This window comes from Amblyomma mixtum, chromosome 1 (assembly GCF_055824585.1).
Source record: "Amblyomma mixtum isolate Tamu chromosome 1, ASM5582458v1, whole genome shotgun sequence".
NCBI classification, from domain to species: Eukaryota; Metazoa; Arthropoda; class Arachnida; order Ixodida; family Ixodidae; genus Amblyomma; species Amblyomma mixtum.
The window spans coordinates 311,573,483-311,592,561 of NC_143012.1; the positions used below are offsets into that span (position 1 = coordinate 311,573,483).

Genomic DNA, 19,079 nt, shown 5'->3' on the forward strand with positions numbered 1-19,079 from the left:
TCCTTCTTTTTCTTCAGAAAACAACAGTGATATGGGACCTTGTTGCGATAGAGCTGAGCAGCAGGAATCATCACAGCATTGTTTTGTCCCACTGAACCTCAGAAAATCTGAAGCAGTGCATAGATGACTGCTCCTCCTGGCGCAACACAGTTGACATTTGGAAATGATTCGCCAACTCCTGCAGACCTGCTTTTCTCCAGTAAGTAAGGGTCTTCAAAACAAGTCGTTGTGTTGTACTTCTTTCACATTTGCCTCTTTATCTTAGTTTTTTTTTTATAGATGCTTTGGCATCGCACTTCAGCAGAGGCCTGAACATTCTGAAAATTGATATCTTGGTTCGCACTCAAGCGTTTAAAAGCTGACAGGAAAGTACATCGCGCCAAACGTAACGGTCTTTTCTGTAATCTCCTGGCAAACATGTATAACCTCTGAGAGAAGCCAACAGCCACAGAAACCAAGGAGCACAGGGGATTTTTTAATTATTTTTTTTTGTGGTGTTGATCAAGTAAGAATATTACTGAATATGTTGTCGCTTCATCGACGCTTAACAAGGTCTAACCAAGTCTAACAGTCAGTGGATGGGCGCCTGAATTTTTTTTTGGCGTTCGCAGCATCGTACTGACGTTTGCACACCATCTTCACCACGTGTGAGGGAGTTATTTCGCTAATGTTACGCGTTCACCATTGACGTTTTCTGTATGTAATCTTCACAAGCGTGTCTCAATGAAATCTGAATCTGTCAGTTGGAATTTTCTAAACGCGGATACCTAAGAACAGGATCCTAATTATTAAAGGTTACGCCACTGGATTCTCGGTTGTGACCGTGCTAGAATAAAGAAATACTAATACGGCATAGCCGTAAAAAAAGGTTTTCAACCCAGCTATTGTAGTGAAATGACGCAGTCCATTCTTGCCAATGAGGCTGAACGCAGCTTTCGAGAAAGCTCACAGGGTGGTTACGAGTGTGCAACGGGTTATCCTAGTGTTAGCTGTGGTGTGATAGCAGATAATTTTTATACTAGAGTAATGATGCCAAGGTCTGTGCTGCGGACGGCATCAATGCCGATGGCGCTAAGAAGAGCTAAGGCTCTGGAAACATTAATTTACTTGACGAGGCCAGCTACTGATGGTGAAGAGACCCCAAGCACAAGGAGTAGCTAAGGCTGATTGTGCAGTACCCACAAATGGGTGTGGAGAGCTCAAACAGGTGTCTCGTTCGCTGGGTCGATTTGCGATACCGAAGAAGCACGACTGGCACTTCGGCTCCATCATCTGCCGTACAATGTATGCTGAGGACGACACAGCCGACGCCGACGACGGTGCAGAGTTGACGAACGACCGAAGATTAGCTAGGGTGCTATATTAAAAAAATAAAAAAAGCTTCGAGTACTAACAGCGAGCAGCTGCGGTGGGCGGAAACATCCCGTTGCTGAGCTGCGTGGTCCGTAAATGAACGGAAATTCACAGCATCCTGTTTTTGCTACAGACGATACATTAGATAATGCGCGCACAATGCATATAAAAACGGCGAAAAGCAGCGACATACGAAATACGTTTATCCGAGATTGTTGACGAGATCGCTTGTCACCAGACTGTCATGATTTGGCTCATTCCGCCTGAAGTCACCAGTATGGCCATGCCGCAGCTAAGCTCTCTTTTTCAGATGATTTTCCGGGATGGCAGCTGGCCGCTCGTTACAGCGTGCTTTGCGCTCGTTATTGGTGCGCTCCTGACAGTTAGGGGCTTCGTTACGAGCGGCGTAAAGAAAAACGACAACCGGCCGCCACCCGGTCCTTGGGGCGTTCCTATACTTGGATACCTACCATTCATACGAAAGCCATACCACGTTGTCTTCAAGGAACTAAGTGAGCAGTATGGTCCCATAATAAGGTAAGCACATAGAGACCGCTGCTTTGTTATTTGTGAATGCGAGAAAAAGTTCGCTTTTCCAAACGCAAACATCCGTCTAACATTGCTCATTGCTTCTATCACTTGTTTCATTCAGATGTATTGTTATTTTTTTATGTACCAGCAGTTGCCTTACTTTTCTAAGCCACTCTTTTTGTTGGGTATAATAAAATTGTTATTTTGTGATTTATATTAGCATTATGCATTATTATGTATATGCATTGCACGTTTGTTCTTACCTTGTGCACCGATGCTCCCCCCTATGTAATACCCTCGACTAGAGGGCCTTAGAGGTATATTCAATAACAATAATATTTAATAATGATATTTAGTATTTATGTTATGCCATGATATATTCTCTTAAGTTATGTTTTGGTATGTTACGTTATGTAAGATATGATATGATGGGATGGGGTGTAATCAAATGTGGTGTGTTGTGTTATACGTTGCTATGTTATGCTATGCAGTATTATTTTATTGGTATGGGCTACTATCATAAGGCTTCACTCTGTGCGGAAAATTAAGACGTTATGGTTTTTTTATCGTGGCCTCGGGGCCATGCCTTGTGTGACGTTTATCACTGCCCCTTAGAAGTCAACGCACAGAAATATAAGAAATTGAGAAATGTTGAGAGGGAATAAGAAAGCTTTACTGCCCATTTAATGTAAAAGTGCTGCTCTCTCATAAAGAAGGCTGCGATAGCACGCGCATGCGTCTTTTGTCGTGTGCACGTAGCTATTTGCAACTGCCTCATTATGTTTTTGAATAAAGCAGTTTATAGCCATTTCCAAAAAACGCTACAGTTGCATGCATTCGATCGAGACTTATGTGTTCATCGCAGTCTAAATCGTCCAATTACATCTGTTTCTGAGGATGTCAGTAAGCAGTGCGGATTCGATTCTCTTCAAATAACAATTGAGATGCATGTCGAAGTAGTGTAATAAGTGATGCGTGCATTGCCATGCGATTCATATTTTTATATAATGAGCTGACGGACAATTATTGAGCTTCACACTCTTTTTCAGAGGAACCACCGAAAAAGATGGTTGAGTGCATTAGGATTAACTCGAGTTAATTCTATTGTCACTGAATGAAGCTTATACCTCGTCTTTGAAATGATAAAGAAGTCAATGTTAAGAATTAGTATTAACATGATACCGCTGTAATCGTTAAATCTCTGAAAAAAATGGGAGTGGCGTGTGCGTCTCCAACCAAGCCACTTCACCTCCTACTGAGTGGCAGTGCATTAAGCATGTATAGCTTACCACCACTTTAAGCCTCGTACTTTCCGATTTAACAACGAGCATGTTCACATTGGGGTGTGTAGGCAACTATAGCCATTGTGCTTTCTTGCGGGATCGTAAGGACTGGACAGCAGCAACGATTACTGGATTTTCAGGCTCCGGCTTGGCTGCAAGGACGTGGTGGTGCTGAATGATCTCGCATCCATTCGGGAGGGTCTCACCAATCCCGACGTGCTCTATCGGTCTGACGACTTCGTCTTCCGTTATCTTGGAATACAAGGTTTGAAATAATGAAAAACGCTTCCACGCCATTGAGATGCGCGTAATCTCGTTGTTTTCATGTTATTGGTTTCTACACTTCCGACAGCGCGTCCGAGTTCTGAGTTTTTTTTTTTTTTATTCATGAAAGGTATCGCGGCCATAAACGGAGAACCGTGGCAAGACAACCGAAGATATTGCTTCCACGTGCTGAGGAATCTGGGGTTCGCGAAGAAATCCATGGAGGCCCACATCCAGGCAAGTACTGCTGTTCGGTACACGGGAAGACAGCGTCGGTGTCGCCATGTGCAGATCATAGGGGGCGGAGAGATAACAAGCATGTAAACGAAAGGCAGGGACGTTAACTGCACTCGCATCCGGCTCGCTACTCTGAACAAAATGACGAGTGAGAAAGGACAATGAACGAAAGATAGATGAGAACGGAAGAGTAGACTGAGAAAAAACGTGCATGTGTATTCAGACAATCCTATGCTCTAACAGAGGATGTAAACTGACATCCTGTATCTCCTACTATAGAGGAGGCCAAGTAGTTTTTAAATTCTCAACTTGGCCTTCTGTAGTCAATCGGCTAGTGCTATTGTGATTATTTATGACTTTAAAAGAGGATATCATTTTTTTACGCGGTCTCTGATACGGCCAAGGTACTGCTTTTTTCCAATTAACGTCGCGTCTTTGCCTGGAGCCCCGCCTCATAGACTGAGCGGGTCCTTTTGCGAGCACCGGTTTTAAGCTCGAGGCCACCACGCGGATGCCATTTTCTTCGGGATTGACAGTCCTGTTGCGTGCTGTCTGATAAGGACAGCAAAGCGATAAAACTTTTATGATCGTTAAGTAAGCTTTCAAAAAAAGCTCACATTCTTAGAGCTAGTGAACAAATGCTGACGATCCTTTCTTGTTGTTATTTCATTCAGCTATCTCGAGGTCTTTTGTACCACAGTAGGTTGAAACCCCCCTGAACAGAGGCCTGGTATCTCCATAATCGCTCTAATATCCCCCTGTCAGCAAGACACCTAACTTGTTTGAAAACTCAAGCTCTGAGGTCAAGCGTTCATCGTGAACATGACAGCAATAATGGGCTCTTTGTGCAGGATTTGGCGATGCAATAAAGGCAGTCCCCTCTTTTGTAACTAGCATCAGTGTGAGCTCTGTGTTCGGAAATTGAGGAGTGGTGGCAAATTCTTGATGTTTTTTCATAGCAATTCTTTCCGTCCATCAGTGCAAAAAAAAAAAAAAAAAAACAAAGAACGTTGTACTTTATCCAGGACAGAGTTCAAACGGACCTATTACGAACATTGTGAGAACTGCTATCACGCCCATGAAACTTCTCCTGTTACTAGCAAGAAAAGTTCTGGAATTTATCACTAAGGTAGGAACGTATTATTAGAGCTATGACCTCCCTTGTCACGCGAAAAAGAAACTGCACATTTTTATTTCTGTAGCAAATGCCGGCACTGAGAGCCCGCAGACAAATGGGTGCTCTGTAGCTTTTGTTTTCGAATAAAGGAGTGAAAAAACAGGGCTTGCAATGGCACTTTTGCACTTCTGGCATGTATGACAGCACACGGGATCTGCAGTGTGTTAGTGTGTACTTGTAGTAGGTCCGCGAGTCGGTACTGCGCCCTCTGCGTTGTGAAAAATGACGTTGAAGCGTATGCCTCTGTGCCAAAAGGTCCTGGCAGGTATTTTGCTTCTCTTTCTTTCTTTTTTTCTTTCCTTTTTTTTTTTTACACTGTGGGCAGAGCAGCATTGGGGTCCCCTTGCGACGTATTTTTCAGCTGCAGCGAAATTACATAAAAGCCAATTTCACGGCTCTGTAGTTTCGCTCTCTGTTTTGGGAGCGCGAGAAGAAGGCTTTCGCGGTATCTCTCAGTGTTGATACGTGCCAGAGCTTTTCCTTTAGCCTCCGAACATTCGATAAGAGGATATTTTTCTGGTTATTTCATTTGTACACTTGAGCAAGGGGGTTATTTGTTGTCAAACAGGCAAGACAAACGTACAAGGGAGAAGAAAAACGCTACTTAATGCTCTGTGTGCTGTTTCCCGAATATCCTACGTGCTTGATGCGCCTGTTTCAAGGTCTAAACGCATTTCCTTGTTTTACTAGAAGAGCTGAACCTAGACCTGGCGAAATGGTCTGCTACTTCTTGAAAACTAAGCAAACTTTGCTCTTTCAATTCTAAGTCACTTTTTTTATCGTCATACTGAATATCGTCAAAAAACTACAGCTCCTATCGCCTTCGATGGCGTGATGCGACTCCAAAGTTCTTGCTGAGAAAAACAGCTGGAGCAGCATGCCGAGTCTGAAATAGAAAGGTTCAGAAATGAAGGAAGCAGCAGAGATACAAAACTATTGATAGTGAAGAGCGTAGTGCTAGCGTTACTCATTTTCAAGCCGTTCTGTGTTCCGGAATTACAAATAAAATAATTCTTAAAATGCTGAGGCGGCGCATGAGTATCGAGTGTTAGCAATATCGAACGAATATTAAGGCGAAAGCTTTTAATGCCTCATCGTTGTCGACAGATGGTCGTCAGCAGAGGGGTCACGCTTTTCTAGACAGACCAGGAAAAATATTCTTGTGCGCGATCGGATTCGGCCCACCATCCTTCCGTTCCGCAGCCGAGCGTGCTAATGGCTACGCTACTTCCTACCAACGAATATGTAGTTCTCCTTGTCTAGGACGCTGGACAGTGTTTGCGGAAAGGCATCGAATCAGACGGACGCCTCCCAAACGCCCTCTAGTGTCTCCAGCGTTTAAGATTGACAAACAGTTGTGTACTTAATTAACAACTTAACCACACATCGGTGACACAGCAACACCGCGCTAAAGGCTTTCACGTCACCGCACTTTAGGTCAACAAAGTGCCCCCTTAAATTTTTGCGTCATTAGCCATCTTCGCTACACCAGGTACAAATTTTTCTTTATATCGGGATGAATACTTTTTGATTCCAACGTATACAGCGCAAGAAGACAAATCATTTGACACCACTTCGAATGTCCTACATCAATTAGTTTGGCCGTAATGGACGTTTGAAGTTCCAAGAAGTCATGGTTTGGGAAAGCAAAAGTCGTCGGCGTGAGTACCTGTGATAAGCCACGCTTTGATTCGACTAGTAACGTTATGCTCCGTAACGCGCTGAATCGTTTGATACCACACCGAATATTCTACAGCAATTAGATGGTCCACAATCTGTGTACCAATGGTATCACCCAGTGGCCCAACTTGAATGACCTTGTGTTTATACTAATGTGACCTTGAGTAATGCAAGCTAACTCTAAGAAAACGCTTCAATTTGCACTCTGTCCTGAAAACAAAAGGGTACGTGCTGTTACACTGATTCTGGCAGAGCTCAAAAAAGCAACTGCTCAACTTGGTAACACGGTGTATTCTGCAAATATTCGAGATCACAAGTTGGTATTATTTTACTTTGCTCTTCTCTTTAGGAAGAAGTTCAGTGCTTCATGGATATACTTGAGTCAGGCAAGGCAGAATCGATGCTGGTGGCCCAGGCACTTGCATCGAGCGTGTGTAACAACATTTCGGCGCTGGTGTTCGGGGAGCGCTACGACCTCGGTGATGCCAAGGGCCGCTTCATCGAAGGCCTGCTAAGCAAGTTTCTTCGCCAGGCGAACTTCTTTTCCCTCACCGACTTCTTGCCGGCCTTACGTGCTCTGGCCATTCGCATCCCGAATACACAGCTCTACACCATGAAATCGGTTTTGAGCGAGCTGACGCAGTTCATCAGGTGAGTGCTCTTGCTAGGGTCCGCTGAGGGGCTGATGTAGCTGATGAGAGCATCAAAACTGCTAAAATAAGCACGACGAATGTGTAAAGGTACTGATCCTAAAAGGTCCGAAGTAAGGTAGGCTCTGTGTTTACACGAATATTGGCGTGCATGCTGGGTTGTTTTTTCATGTTGGATGCCTTTGTGGTGTCAGTGTGTCGTCTGTTGTCTCTCCGGTGCCGGTGTGTTCACAGGGTTTTGGAATGGAGATATTGATATTTCGACGCTTTAATTTCCACGAAAATTTTAACCTAACCCGAGTTTAAATTTATTCACTGAAATTTTCACTCATGGCAGCCTGCATAAAGCGGGGTTGCTAAGAACGATGATATTGTAACCGATCGTACTAGGTTCATTCGCAGTAAGGTCATGTATATAAGTGCGAAGGCATTAAATGCCCCAGTAACACAAAAGCCGGTGTCCGCCACCGTCCATGGCACGAAATTTGTCAGTGACGGCACCGTGTTCTCGCATGACGTCAACAGTAGACCCTGATATACTACGACTACATCAAGGAGAAATGAAACTTCCTGCGAAGGTGCGGGGAATTGAACCAAGGACGTTCAGACTGCGAGGCGACCATGCAACCCATAGGAAACAAAGCCGCTTTACTTCTTCGCGAATAAAGGTGAACATAGTGTATGCGTTTTCCTACGACTGTATGCTAGAGTAGGTATGTCTGTAGAAAAGAAATCTTTAATGAAGCTCCCAACGGAGCTCACGATGAGACAGTGCTTTCGCATACAAAGCCTGTAAGCAGTCTTAAGTGCCCTTCGTAATTTTTTACTGTTTATTCTTCTTCTTATTCTGTTTCTACACACGGCTTTGATAGAAATCTATAGGGACGGTAACAGTGTAAATTTTAAAAAGCAGTTTAGACTTTTTTTTCACTAACCAACTCTAAACTGGTCGTTAAAATCATAAATTTTCATGACCGACACGTGTTCTGCTTTTTTTTTTTTTTTCAGAAATGAAGTAAAGGAACGCGAAGGAAGCGTGGATGACTACTCAGACAAAGATTTTATTGACGGATATCTCCGGAAGATCAAAGAGAACAATGGCAAAGACTCCCATTTTTCTTGTAAGTGGGGAAAGACTCACAAGTTTGTTCTGCAGTCCGCGTCTGCCCTCGATAACTCCACATGGTTTGTTTCGCGCCCACGCAGCCTATTTCTACCGTACGCGTGCGTTACAACAAGATTCAGGCGTATTATGCGATGCAGCGGACAGCACCTGCGTTTCGAAAGCGGTGTGGCATAATGGAATGGCTGAGACGGCCTGCCCTTTTCCGGTTTCCGGCCGCGTTTCCGCTTGTTGAAAGTGGCGGCTTTGATCGGTCGGAGAACTTCATTGCAGATGCGTCAGAAAAATGACGGGACTGGGCTCCCTTTTTGCAGGTTGGTTAAAAATCGAAAGGTTTGGGAACTTTCATTTGCGATTTTCTCGGCTACCCACCTTCCTATGTAGAAAAGAACGTCGGTGGTGTTTCGGAGAGATAACCACTCCGTCTAGCCTATTTTGATAGGTCTCTTTACTGTCCGTTTTAAAGCCCGAGGAGAGACTGCCACAAGGCTACCTTATGCGATCAGCTAGTAAAATCACTCATCATAGGTCTCCTGCACGCTAAAGAACCGCTCTACAGTTACTTATCATGCTTCACTTTCATCATAGGCAACAGGATTGCTCTGCCATGTGGAGGAAAACGTCACATAAACTTATGGACGATGCACACTCCGGTCTTCAAGGAGGGAGATAAGACAGCAAATGCGGGAAAGCTAACCAGGCAGTGTCTGGGTGGGCACTCTACACGTGAAAAGGGGGATAAAAGAGCGAAATGGAAGGGAGAGAAAACAAGTTTACGCCTTCTAAACGTCGCTTGCTACATGTAAGATGAGAAACTGTTTTGAGTGTAGTTACGTAGAGCGATACAGCGCTTTCCTGCATATTACTGCGCGTTATTTGTCGAAATTTGCGGAATGATTTCAGAATGCAGTGTTTTCTTTTATGGCTTTAAAGTGCATTGACAGCAACATAAGCCTCCCGTCTGCTGTGCGAAGTCGGTGATCCCCAGGTGGTCGAGATTATTCCGGAGCCGCTCGCTAAGTCACGTCTTTCTCTCTTTCTTCTTTCAATCTCTTCTTGCTTCCTTCCCTCATGGCTCGGTTGTAGTGTCCGTCGAGAAGATACAGTTACTGAGCCTTTCATTTCTTCTTCTTCTTCTTCAAAAAAAAAAATCCTACCAATAGTGCACTCGACACAGTGCACGACGGTAATGGACAGTTAGAAGAGTGAGAAGGGTGATGGTACTATTCCTCGTCAGGCTTCTCGGCAAAGCCGATCTACCAGATGAATAATGAGGTTCCCCATGGGGACCTACCTGAGAGATCTCCGTATAAGACATTGCTTCGAGACACTAGGTTCGCCTGAGTTGGGGATTAGATTGTTGCAGGGCCAAACCGAGCGCCGGCTAATAACGTAGGGTTTGTAGGGTTTGTCCGGCTTGCTTCGTTTCTGTCGGTCTGGTCACCAGCTTCACCTGGTGTTTTTAAAAACCTCTCCTAGGATCCTCGTATGTGTTCTCAGAACAGATGACGTTTTTGCGGGCGCAGAAACGGCATGCACTGCATTGAGAGGCTCGACCTTGTCCCTCTAAGCCGAAGTAAAAAAAAAAAAATGTTACGTATGACAGCCATCACTGAACAAAGTCTTGTAGAGTGGGCGCAGAGCTAGGGGGCGCTGAAAAATGCAGTTAACTAAGTTAACTTCTGCCTCTGTTCGAGTTTGTTCGTAGGCTGTAGTCAGAGCGACAGTGAATGTTTTGTACTTGCTTCAGAATGGCTTAGGTATGGCGGCAGCGAAAGCGCTCGTACTCAACACGAGGCGACGAGGATCTCTAAGCTCAGTTGCGAAAGTTTTCCAAGGTGGGCAAGGCACTGTCTGGCGTAAAGTATGAGCTGGCGCCATAGCCTGGTAGCAGCCGCGGTGAATAATTCAGTAAAACGGCGAAGCGGTCATGGTTAAGCCTGGGGGATCATCGTATAAGACACCGCTAGTCCGTTGCACAGGGTTGCTAACAACGACGACGAACTTCAAAGTTAGCTTAAGGAGTAGTGAATTAAAGAATCCTCGCCTTGCTTGATACCGCCGCTTGAGTGTTCGCTGTTTTGCGTGTCACGTGTAGACTGTGTGAGCCTGCTTTCACCTTGCGGTGCATTGTGAAGTGGGCCTCAAGAGGAAACCCTGATGATTATAAAATACAAAGACAGGTATTACCATGCCTAAGAGATCCACAGTGCGGCAATTAAGCAATGATGCACGCGTACACATGCTTTGAGGTACTCTTGAACAAACGTTTCTAAGCATATAATTTTGCCATACGTTACTACAGTGACACTCAGTTTCTATTAACCTGAGTGTCATATTTATCAAAATTAGTTAGCTCAAGGCTTAGCCTGTGATTTGCCTATGCCCACAACGGCGCAATCAATTTCAATGAGTTGCGAAGGCACGTTTCACTAAAGGAAGAATTTACAATTAGAAAACTAAAACTGCTTATTGCGCACATTGAAACACATAATCTGAAGACTTTATGGTAATTTTCGCTCTATTTTTCTGAGGCTAGGTAAATTTTCGTCTCAACACCCTTATTTTGTTTTGTTTTTAACGAAAGAGCTATCTGAAAAGTGTGATGAAGGTATTGACGCAGTGTCTGACTACGGGTGCATTTAATCATTGTCGTGTTTCATTGTGATGTGCCTTAACTTCTAAATTCACATGTCGTGTTCGTTGCTTCTTGCTTCGCTTTAGTTTGTGGCGGTTTCGACGCTGCAGGTCTGGAGCGTGCTCTTCGTTACATGTTTTGTTTTCATTTTAATACGTAAGTTCACATGGGCAGCAAAAGCGGGCCAGGTTTGGAAGAATTGGAGAAATGCAGTCAGGGTGGTGGAACTAAAATCTTAGCTTGTGTCGGAGTGAACAGTTTCAAGCGTCTCAAGGCTTCCCTCGCCCCATCCACCCCTAAGCCTTCTCGGAATTGAAAAGCTTGACCAAGAAGCGATGTCTGTCGTTGTTTAATTTGCAAAACAAGAAATGCTGAATTAATGAGCAGGCCTATTCCAGTGCGCTACCTAGAAGCAAGCACGATCAACTTCTACAGCGCGGCCACCAACACGGTACGGAGCGTGGTCCTGTGGAATCTGTACATCGCTGCCAGCGACCCGGACGGCCACCAGACGCGCGTGCAGCAAGAAATCGACGCTGCTATCGGCCGCGAGAGGTCGCCAGCGTGGGAGGACAGACGCCGCATGCCGTTCACTATGGCATCCATACTGGAGGCGCTTCGGTGGAGGACCACGGCTCCTATCAGCGTGCCGAGGGCGTGAGTGCTTTATAGATAATCGATAGGGGATAGAATGTGGAACGGGGCACAAGGCCGTGGAACGTACAGTGGTGCAGCGCGAAGCTGCCGATTGAAACTTTTTACACTGGCCATTGCATCGTGATTCCAAACGACGACTTCGTGCGAAGTTTTGGCTTGTGCTGTTTTTAGTTGCTTAGAGGTATTTATTCGTCCTCATTGCCTTGGCCTGGTGATCGCAACGTGAAATGAAAGAAAGTACATTGGTATCTTTCGGATGATCGTGAAGATGTAGAGAAAATGTAACCAGTAGGCATATCCGAGTGGCGAAGCACAGCTGTATTATTGACCTGAGAAGAGGAAAAAGCGAGCTGATATCAACAACAAAACCACAACAAGGCATAGGAGTAACAGAATGATGTCTATGGCATTGGTCTGAAATCTAAAAACTAAAATTTGCAGTGTAGCGTTGACAGCCTTGGACCAAACTGCGGCAGGCCCGATTTAAACGCTAAACATTGCCAAATAAGTGTATCTTGGCCGTTGTATTATGCAGCATGGCACTATTTCTAACAAGCTGCCCCATCACTTTTGGGGTGCGAACCACACCGTTAATGCATCGTCGATCGCAACAGCGCTGCGTGGACCACATGGTACTGAACCGTCCATGCTAGCTCCTGTTGGGATTGTCAAATCGTTCGCGTGTTACCAAAGGTCATCCTATTAATATTTTTCTAAACCACTCTGTTTCTCTGCCTCTGTGTCAAAAACTTTAGCGATGTTTCGGAACCCTTTTGGGTTATTTGTTCACAATTGCATGTTGACGTAGTTCAGAGTTTGACGGAACACCGTGTGGTCGCGTAGTGGCATAGGGGAATAAAACGTCAGTTTGACATGGTCAGTGAGTGAAGTTTCATTCTACTATTCTACTACCTGATGACACTCCATTCCGTCAAACCCTGGACTACTGAAAATTTTTCTCTTTCTCACACCTTTACGTCTTCTGGGTCCACTCCCCAAACTAACAGTAAGGACCAATGCGAAGTACCAAACCGACAAGAGCCCCACCTCTAGTAACGTACACCTCCTGTCAAAGTATACAGCTGAAGGGGTTTGCTGGTGAGGCTTGTAGCGTGTCACGTTATGCATCCTCAGCGAACGTAACCTCTCGAAAGGGGAATGGCTTCGATTCGTCAATCTTCCAAAGCTTTGGGCGGCTAGATGTACTATGGAGCACCGCTAAAAAGCTTAGAAGCAAACCTCTTGGGCTGTATACTTTTGACTGGGGCTGTACATTCTTCGCTTGCCAGCCTTCAATTTCCTTACACGCATCAACCCTTCAATAACGAAATCAATGGTGGCAACAAAGTTTTTGTTTACCATTGTAATTTCCTCATCACCAAAACGGGAGAGTTCACATTTGCGAGACGTATAAATACTACTTTTCCGAAGCCAAAACCGAATCCCTTAGTAAAAGCGCTGAATAATACTGCGTGTAGCCTTCAAAATCTACAGGATTAAGCTGCATCGAATTCGATAGCGAGTTGCAATATTCGCTTTTTTTCTGGCTTTGACAGCTTCACCAAAATACAGGCCGATTTCTCCTGGAGCCCGGCAATGAAATGAATTGCAACTTATTGCGCTCATTCATCTCTGTGCGATGATCTGGTTAAAAAAGTCAAAGGCCGCCAATTGCTTTTCGAAAACGAAAGAATGCGTTCAGAAGTAGTTTTTATGTGCAGTAGCCGTTCATTAGAAGCCCCATGGGGCCCTATGAGTCGTAGGTCATAAAACTCGCCCGTTGGCTAAAGGGTAGTGATACCACCGGGTCCGAAGTGGTCTGTTCTACCCGTTCATTCGAAGCCCCATGGGGCAAAAATGAGTCGCCGGTCGTAAAACTCGCCCATTGGCTTGAGGAAAGTGACGTCACCGGGCCTGAAGTAACGTCACTTTCAGTGATGCATCAACAGCTGCTAATGATATCGCATTGCCAACACATAATGGAATTAAGTGTCCCTGTGAATTCCGTACATTGCGAACTCGCTCTTGTGCAGTTATGGCATTTTTTTGTGATATGCGAGGCAAGCAGTTCACTGCAATAAGCCTATTGTTCAATGGTCATGTAATAAAAGACAGAGCTAAATTAAGTGCATTCTAAAACGCAGCGCTTACATCTTGTGCCATAGCGCAGGGCGTGACACAGTCATCGGCGGATATCACGTCGCAGCTGGAACACTGGTAGTGCCAAACCTGTGGAGCCTTCACAATGACCCCGTCCACTGGAGGAACCCGTCCGAGTACGACCCCACGCGATTTCTCAATGCTGATGGAACGGAAATGGACGAGAAGCCTGTGGCGTTTCTTCCCTTCAGCGTGGGTAAGGCTAGGAAGCGTTATTTTGTCAGGACAATGAGGACGAGCTTATGAGGGTAGGAAAGGCGCGGGAGCTCTAGCTGTGCGGGATAATGGGAGTGAGAAGAGGGGAGAAAGAGCATGGAGTGCAGGTGCATTCAGGAGCGTATAGACAAGCGTCATGTTTGTAAACAAAGGTGAAGCTGCGGTCGGCAGCGACGCGGGGTGTAGGCAAAAACGTAGCATGCCCACTCCGCGCCAAGAGATATGCTGTTATCTAAACCAACTCGCGCACGCGAATATTTCAAAGCATGCTCGTCGCTTGTAGTTAGAAACATTTCTGTTGGTGACCGCAGAGCAGTTCAGCACTTTTTAACCTGTTCGCCAGACGGCATTACCTGGCGAAGCGCTTCATCGGCTTTCTTCTCCGCTCTTGTATTTGGCAGCAACGGCGTGGCTTCGCCCTTTTTTGCCCTTTCAATACTTAATCTGAATAAAAATTTATAGTGTGACAGTCCTCATACGTGTACTTCACTGTTGCTCTGCCCAACTACCTTTAATAAATATTTCCTCTGAAACTGAAGAAGAAATAGGAAGGTTGATTTTCCACAGATGCTTACTGATGTACACGGACTTACGTATCGCTTTGTATTTCAGGACGGCGAGCGTGCCCTGGTGAAACTCTGGCCATAATGGAAGTCTTCCTATACGTGACTACGACGCTCCAGAGGTACAGGGTACTTCCTGAAGATGGCCGACCCATCTCCCTCGAGAGCATACCCGCACTTATCTTGGTCGTCGACGATACACAAGGGCTGCGTTTCTTAACGCGATGACAAAGAATTCTGGCGGTGTTAAAAAATTCGCTGTGCCGTCTTCGTCTTCCGTCGTTGTTTGACAAGGAATGCAGACGGTTCGTCTGCGAGAGTCTGTGGAGCTTTCACTAAACGCGGTTCTGCATATTGGGTAGTAAAACAAAATGCTGCTGCCGAAGTGAGAAACCGACGTGTTTTCTATTCTTCTTCGGAGGGAAATGGTGCAGGTCTGGTTTGTTACAAGAGTGACAAAAAAAAAATGGTTCTTCATGGTTGGAACCACTTAGCGAAGTTACATTCTGTAAGAGAAATGAACGAGAAATTTGTTACAGTGTGCACAAAAGACCATTACGAAGCAATAAAGCTCGTCGCATTAGCCTAGGTAGGTAAAAGATTTGCACTGTGCCAACACCTCTCATAGAATTCCCTCGTTCATCGTGTGCAGAGAAAGGGTGCACAATGCCCGCCATGTGCTAATATGTGCGGCAGACACGCGATGGGAGATGCGTAATGCAATAGAACCACGCTAAAGGTATGCGTCCGTGGCACCTCGGCAGTTTGCTATGCAGGAAACTTACGCGAAAGTCAGCGCATGTTGACCAAAAAAAGATGCGCATACTGCTCCTGCTTACGCAATTACTGATTCGGGCTCGAGAATTCCACAAACTTTTTGAAATCAACGTACTACAGGATGCATCACAGAATCCTTATCCGCATCAGCTGAACGCATGAATACTCCGCTGTGGATGCGTCTACAGCATTGAGGCGAGCCCGTATCGTAGGAGACGGCGACATCAAGGCGCTTCATTTTAGGTTTAAGTAAGCACTAATCCACTTTAGAATCACTTCCGCTGCTATCTGTGTACAACGACACCGAATACTTTGGGGAAGGGCCGGTGCACACGGATGCAAGACACCTATACCTAAAAGCACGCTATTTACTGCGAACCACTGCCTCGGAGCGACAGCAAAGAGAAGCGACCTCTCAAGAAACACATTTCTTTATTGTTAAGTTGCTTGTAATCAGATTTCTAATCCTATAACAACACAAGTATGATAACAAGCTTGACGAACGCAACGACCAGGAACACGAAACAGGACAAGTATTTAAGGATGAAGCAAACAATACAAAGCAAGGAACTGCCTAGAACAAAACAAACGTAGCACTGCGCCCACTGCAATGGATGAGTAGCTATGACATTGAGCTACTGTACCTTTGTTCAAGGGTTTTATCCTGGCTACGGAGGCAGCATACTTATGTACGCGAAATTAAAAACAGAAAACACCTTTATGCTGCAGTTTAGGTGCTTGTTAAATGTTGCTCACTGTAGAAAAAATTTAAGAGCTCTCCGCTACGGTCGCTGCTCATACTCCAGAGTGCTGTCCTGGCAAGTGAAATTATAATTTGTAAGCAGTGCTTGCCAGCTGAAAAAAACATTCTATTTTTATCCGACTTCATTATGCCGCAGAGGTTACTTGGCGTTTACACCCTCTTTTACAACCATGTCTAGAAGCTGCTAGTGCAAGAATCTTGGGGCATTTTAGCCGAATGGGTCATTTAGTGATAATAGCGAGACACTCGTTCGTGGCTTAACTAGGGACGACATTATACTGTCTCTGCTTTCCCCACAAATCGCCGCAACCCAAATGGCTACGATGAAGATCTTTCTTTACCGGCTGTCGTGGTATGCCTTCATGCATCCACCGTTTATTTATTAACGAGTCTTGCTTCGCCGTCTCTTGTGTAATGCGCGTGGAACTGTCCGCAGCTTGCTGGGAAAGTGCACAACAGAGGTTTCGTTGCGAGGTCACGGGTTAATCACCTTTGTCCCCGTTCACCGAGTACTGCTTCGTTCTCAGCGCTTGCTTGCTTGCGCTGCCCCGTGGAACTAAGCACGGATGACCGTAAACGGATATGAAAACAAAACGGCGAACTAACGCATGCCCTCTTCTCACCATGTTCCGAGCACGCTCCGGTTACGAGGTGATCAACAGAAACTGCCGGCGTGTCGCCGGGCTCCAAGAGCTCTCATTCGAGCAACTTTGGGGTCAGCGTGATTAGCATCTCTACATCGCCGCGGAGTCGGCAGGGGTGATTACAAGTGCAATAACCGTAATATGGGAACACGTGCGAATAACAGCGTAAGTAACGCCGTGGGGCCGTGTGCAGAGGGGAGGCTCTTTTTTTTCAAGCCTATATCCCGTTGTTAAACGAGAATCTGTAAAGCTGATGCTATAGCTAGCCGTTCGATGTCTTGTACAGTCGTATGCACTATGAAAGCGAGCAAAGTACGATTGTTCGCTTAATAATTACTCAATAATTACGCCTGATAAGCAAACTATTGTTTTGTTTTCTCGCTAATGTTCCTGTTGGCATATATTATGCAAAATCCGTTCTCAAATTTAGCGCAAAATTGTCACTGTACAAAGTTTGTTCGCTCTCATATTGCACACGACTGTAAGCATGGTGGCTGAGCTGTAATCGAAGGAGTCTCTTTTCGCACAGCCGTCCACATTTCTGTTCTTTTGTTTTCTTCATGGTGCCAACGTCTAGGCATGAAATGCGTTGATGAAAGCAAGTACGGCTTGGACAGACAGCGTTGGTTCTGGTCTGCACATTAATAAATCCACATGGAAATAAAAATCGCACCGGCAGCGTACTGCACACCCTTTATTCTTAAGGATAAACACTGTGGTTACGCTGATGAATGCGTGTGTACAAAACTTAATTGCGCTGGAAACGGTATGACTCAAACGCATTTTTTGATTTCATTGAATGTTTGGTGAAATCCTGGGTGCCTTTGTTCGAGATGGTATGTGCACAACGGACTGACGAATGGTGAGAATTCTATCCATTCTCTTTACAGCGGTGTCCCTGAGCTTCTAGGTCTTGGTCATGCTTTCTGGCATTTTAGTATACGATGCCAAACCTCGCCCTTGACACGTTTCCTCAGTAGAAAAACGGAAGATGCACTTTTCGGGCCATTCCAAATTTCGCTTCCTTGCTCTTAAAGCCCGTCGCCGTAAGCACTACTAAGCTGATGCTCCGCAGTCTGTCAGCGTGCTGCATTGTTACCAACGCGCAGTCAAAATATCTTGTAAATAACTTGGCTTCAGTGAAAAACAACGTCACTTAGCCGAGTCACTAATGCAGACACTTGCCAGGTTTTATGGCAATGTTTTCTGCCTTCGCTACTCCACGTGGTTGTTTCTGTCTTGATTGGGGTTCTCTGAATGACGTTGTTTATTGCTAGCTGTCTTATTTTATGGTATACGTATCTATATAGATCGACAATGCCCATGACGTAATCTACTCTCGCCCTCAATGTTGGCACTGCTATTATGATAACATTAAATGATAAAGAATGAGGCAAGATTGTCGGGGAAGCGAAAACGGCTGCTGGTATATAGTCGAGTTTTATTTCAACGAATAGGAAATGATAGTATAACGGCCGCACCGTGATTGTTAAACCGATGGTTGGAACTTGAACACATGTACGCCGGCCGGCAGGGACAGGGCTCTGTAGAACGGCATAAATGAGGCTGTAAGGAAGGATGAGAGGGAGAGAGATAGTTTGTACTGATACTCGCCGAGAGTGAGACGATTGTATATACAACTCATGAGGAGGGAAGGCGGATAGAAATTTCGTGAAAATTGAAGCACTCAAAGTCTTACAATTTATTTCTTCTCACTTTCACACTTTGTTTCCATCGTTTTTCGGCAACTTATATATGTACTAAAAAAATTGACAAACAATCACCATAGTACGTAATGCAAAATTTGAGCATTAGATCTTCGCACGCCACCTGACACCGCTGGCAGGGGGCGCGCCACGCTGCTAGCCACACTCTAGGGTCTTTCAGTAGCAGCCACCTTCCATTTGTTCAATCCTTCGCTTTCTCCGTGGAAGGTGGTGTTTCGCTCTTCTACTACCTGCCACGAATGTCAGGTGGTGTGTAACGCCGACTACGGCAACGCCGAATCCAGGAACAGTCGCCTAAGAGCTGCGCTCTAATATTTTGATGCATATGCACCTGTGTATAAGGTGGGCGATAGTTTCTTGCCGTTTAACGCGTCTCTTACTCTTACCTCCCGAATACGCGCTGGAAAGTTAATCAGGCACGTCACACTTTTAGGTGCGGGTTCCGAAAAAAAAAAAAAAACGAACCCGGAGAAAACGTCTCCGGATAAAGTGTCCCTGGAAAAGACGTCTCTGGAAGAAACGTCCCCGTTTCCTAAATAGAAAAAAACTCTCCCCAAACGCGTACCACCACATGTCCTGTAGTCCCCTGTGATTTGAACATCTTCCTCGCATGCGGGAGGTACAGGGTTCGATCCC

General features: G+C 45.3%; 1 protein-coding gene across 1 annotated transcript; it reads left to right on the forward strand.

Moving 5' to 3' along the window:
• The first annotated feature begins 59 nt into the window (after positions 1 to 59).
• LOC149372440 (cytochrome P450 2A12-like) lies at positions 60 to 14,917 on the forward strand. Its single transcript, XM_089566932.1, has 9 exons — positions 60 to 199; positions 1,664 to 1,890; positions 3,308 to 3,432; positions 3,562 to 3,672; positions 6,879 to 7,176; positions 8,184 to 8,296; positions 11,335 to 11,593; positions 13,759 to 13,949; positions 14,582 to 14,917. The coding sequence occupies exons 1-9, from the start codon at positions 164 to 166 to the stop codon at positions 14,758 to 14,760; spliced, it is 1,539 nt and encodes a 512-aa protein (XP_089423058.1). The 5' UTR covers positions 60 to 163; the 3' UTR covers positions 14,761 to 14,917.
• Positions 14,918 to 19,079: the final 4,162 nt, after the last annotated feature.

What these genes read in the sequence shown, in the direction of transcription:
- LOC149372440 (XM_089566932.1), top strand. Translation starts at nt 164, where the DNA reads ATGATTCGCCAACTCCTGCAGACCTGCTTTTCTCCA. An exon ending in TGCAGACCTGCTTTTCTCCA is followed by an intron (nt 200 to 1,663) that starts GTAAGTAAGGGT and finishes TCTCTTTTTCAG; the next exon opens with ATGATTTTCCGGGATGGCAG. An exon ending in CAGTATGGTCCCATAATAAG is followed by an intron (nt 1,891 to 3,307) that starts GTAAGCACATAG and finishes CTGGATTTTCAG; the next exon opens with GCTCCGGCTTGGCTGCAAGG.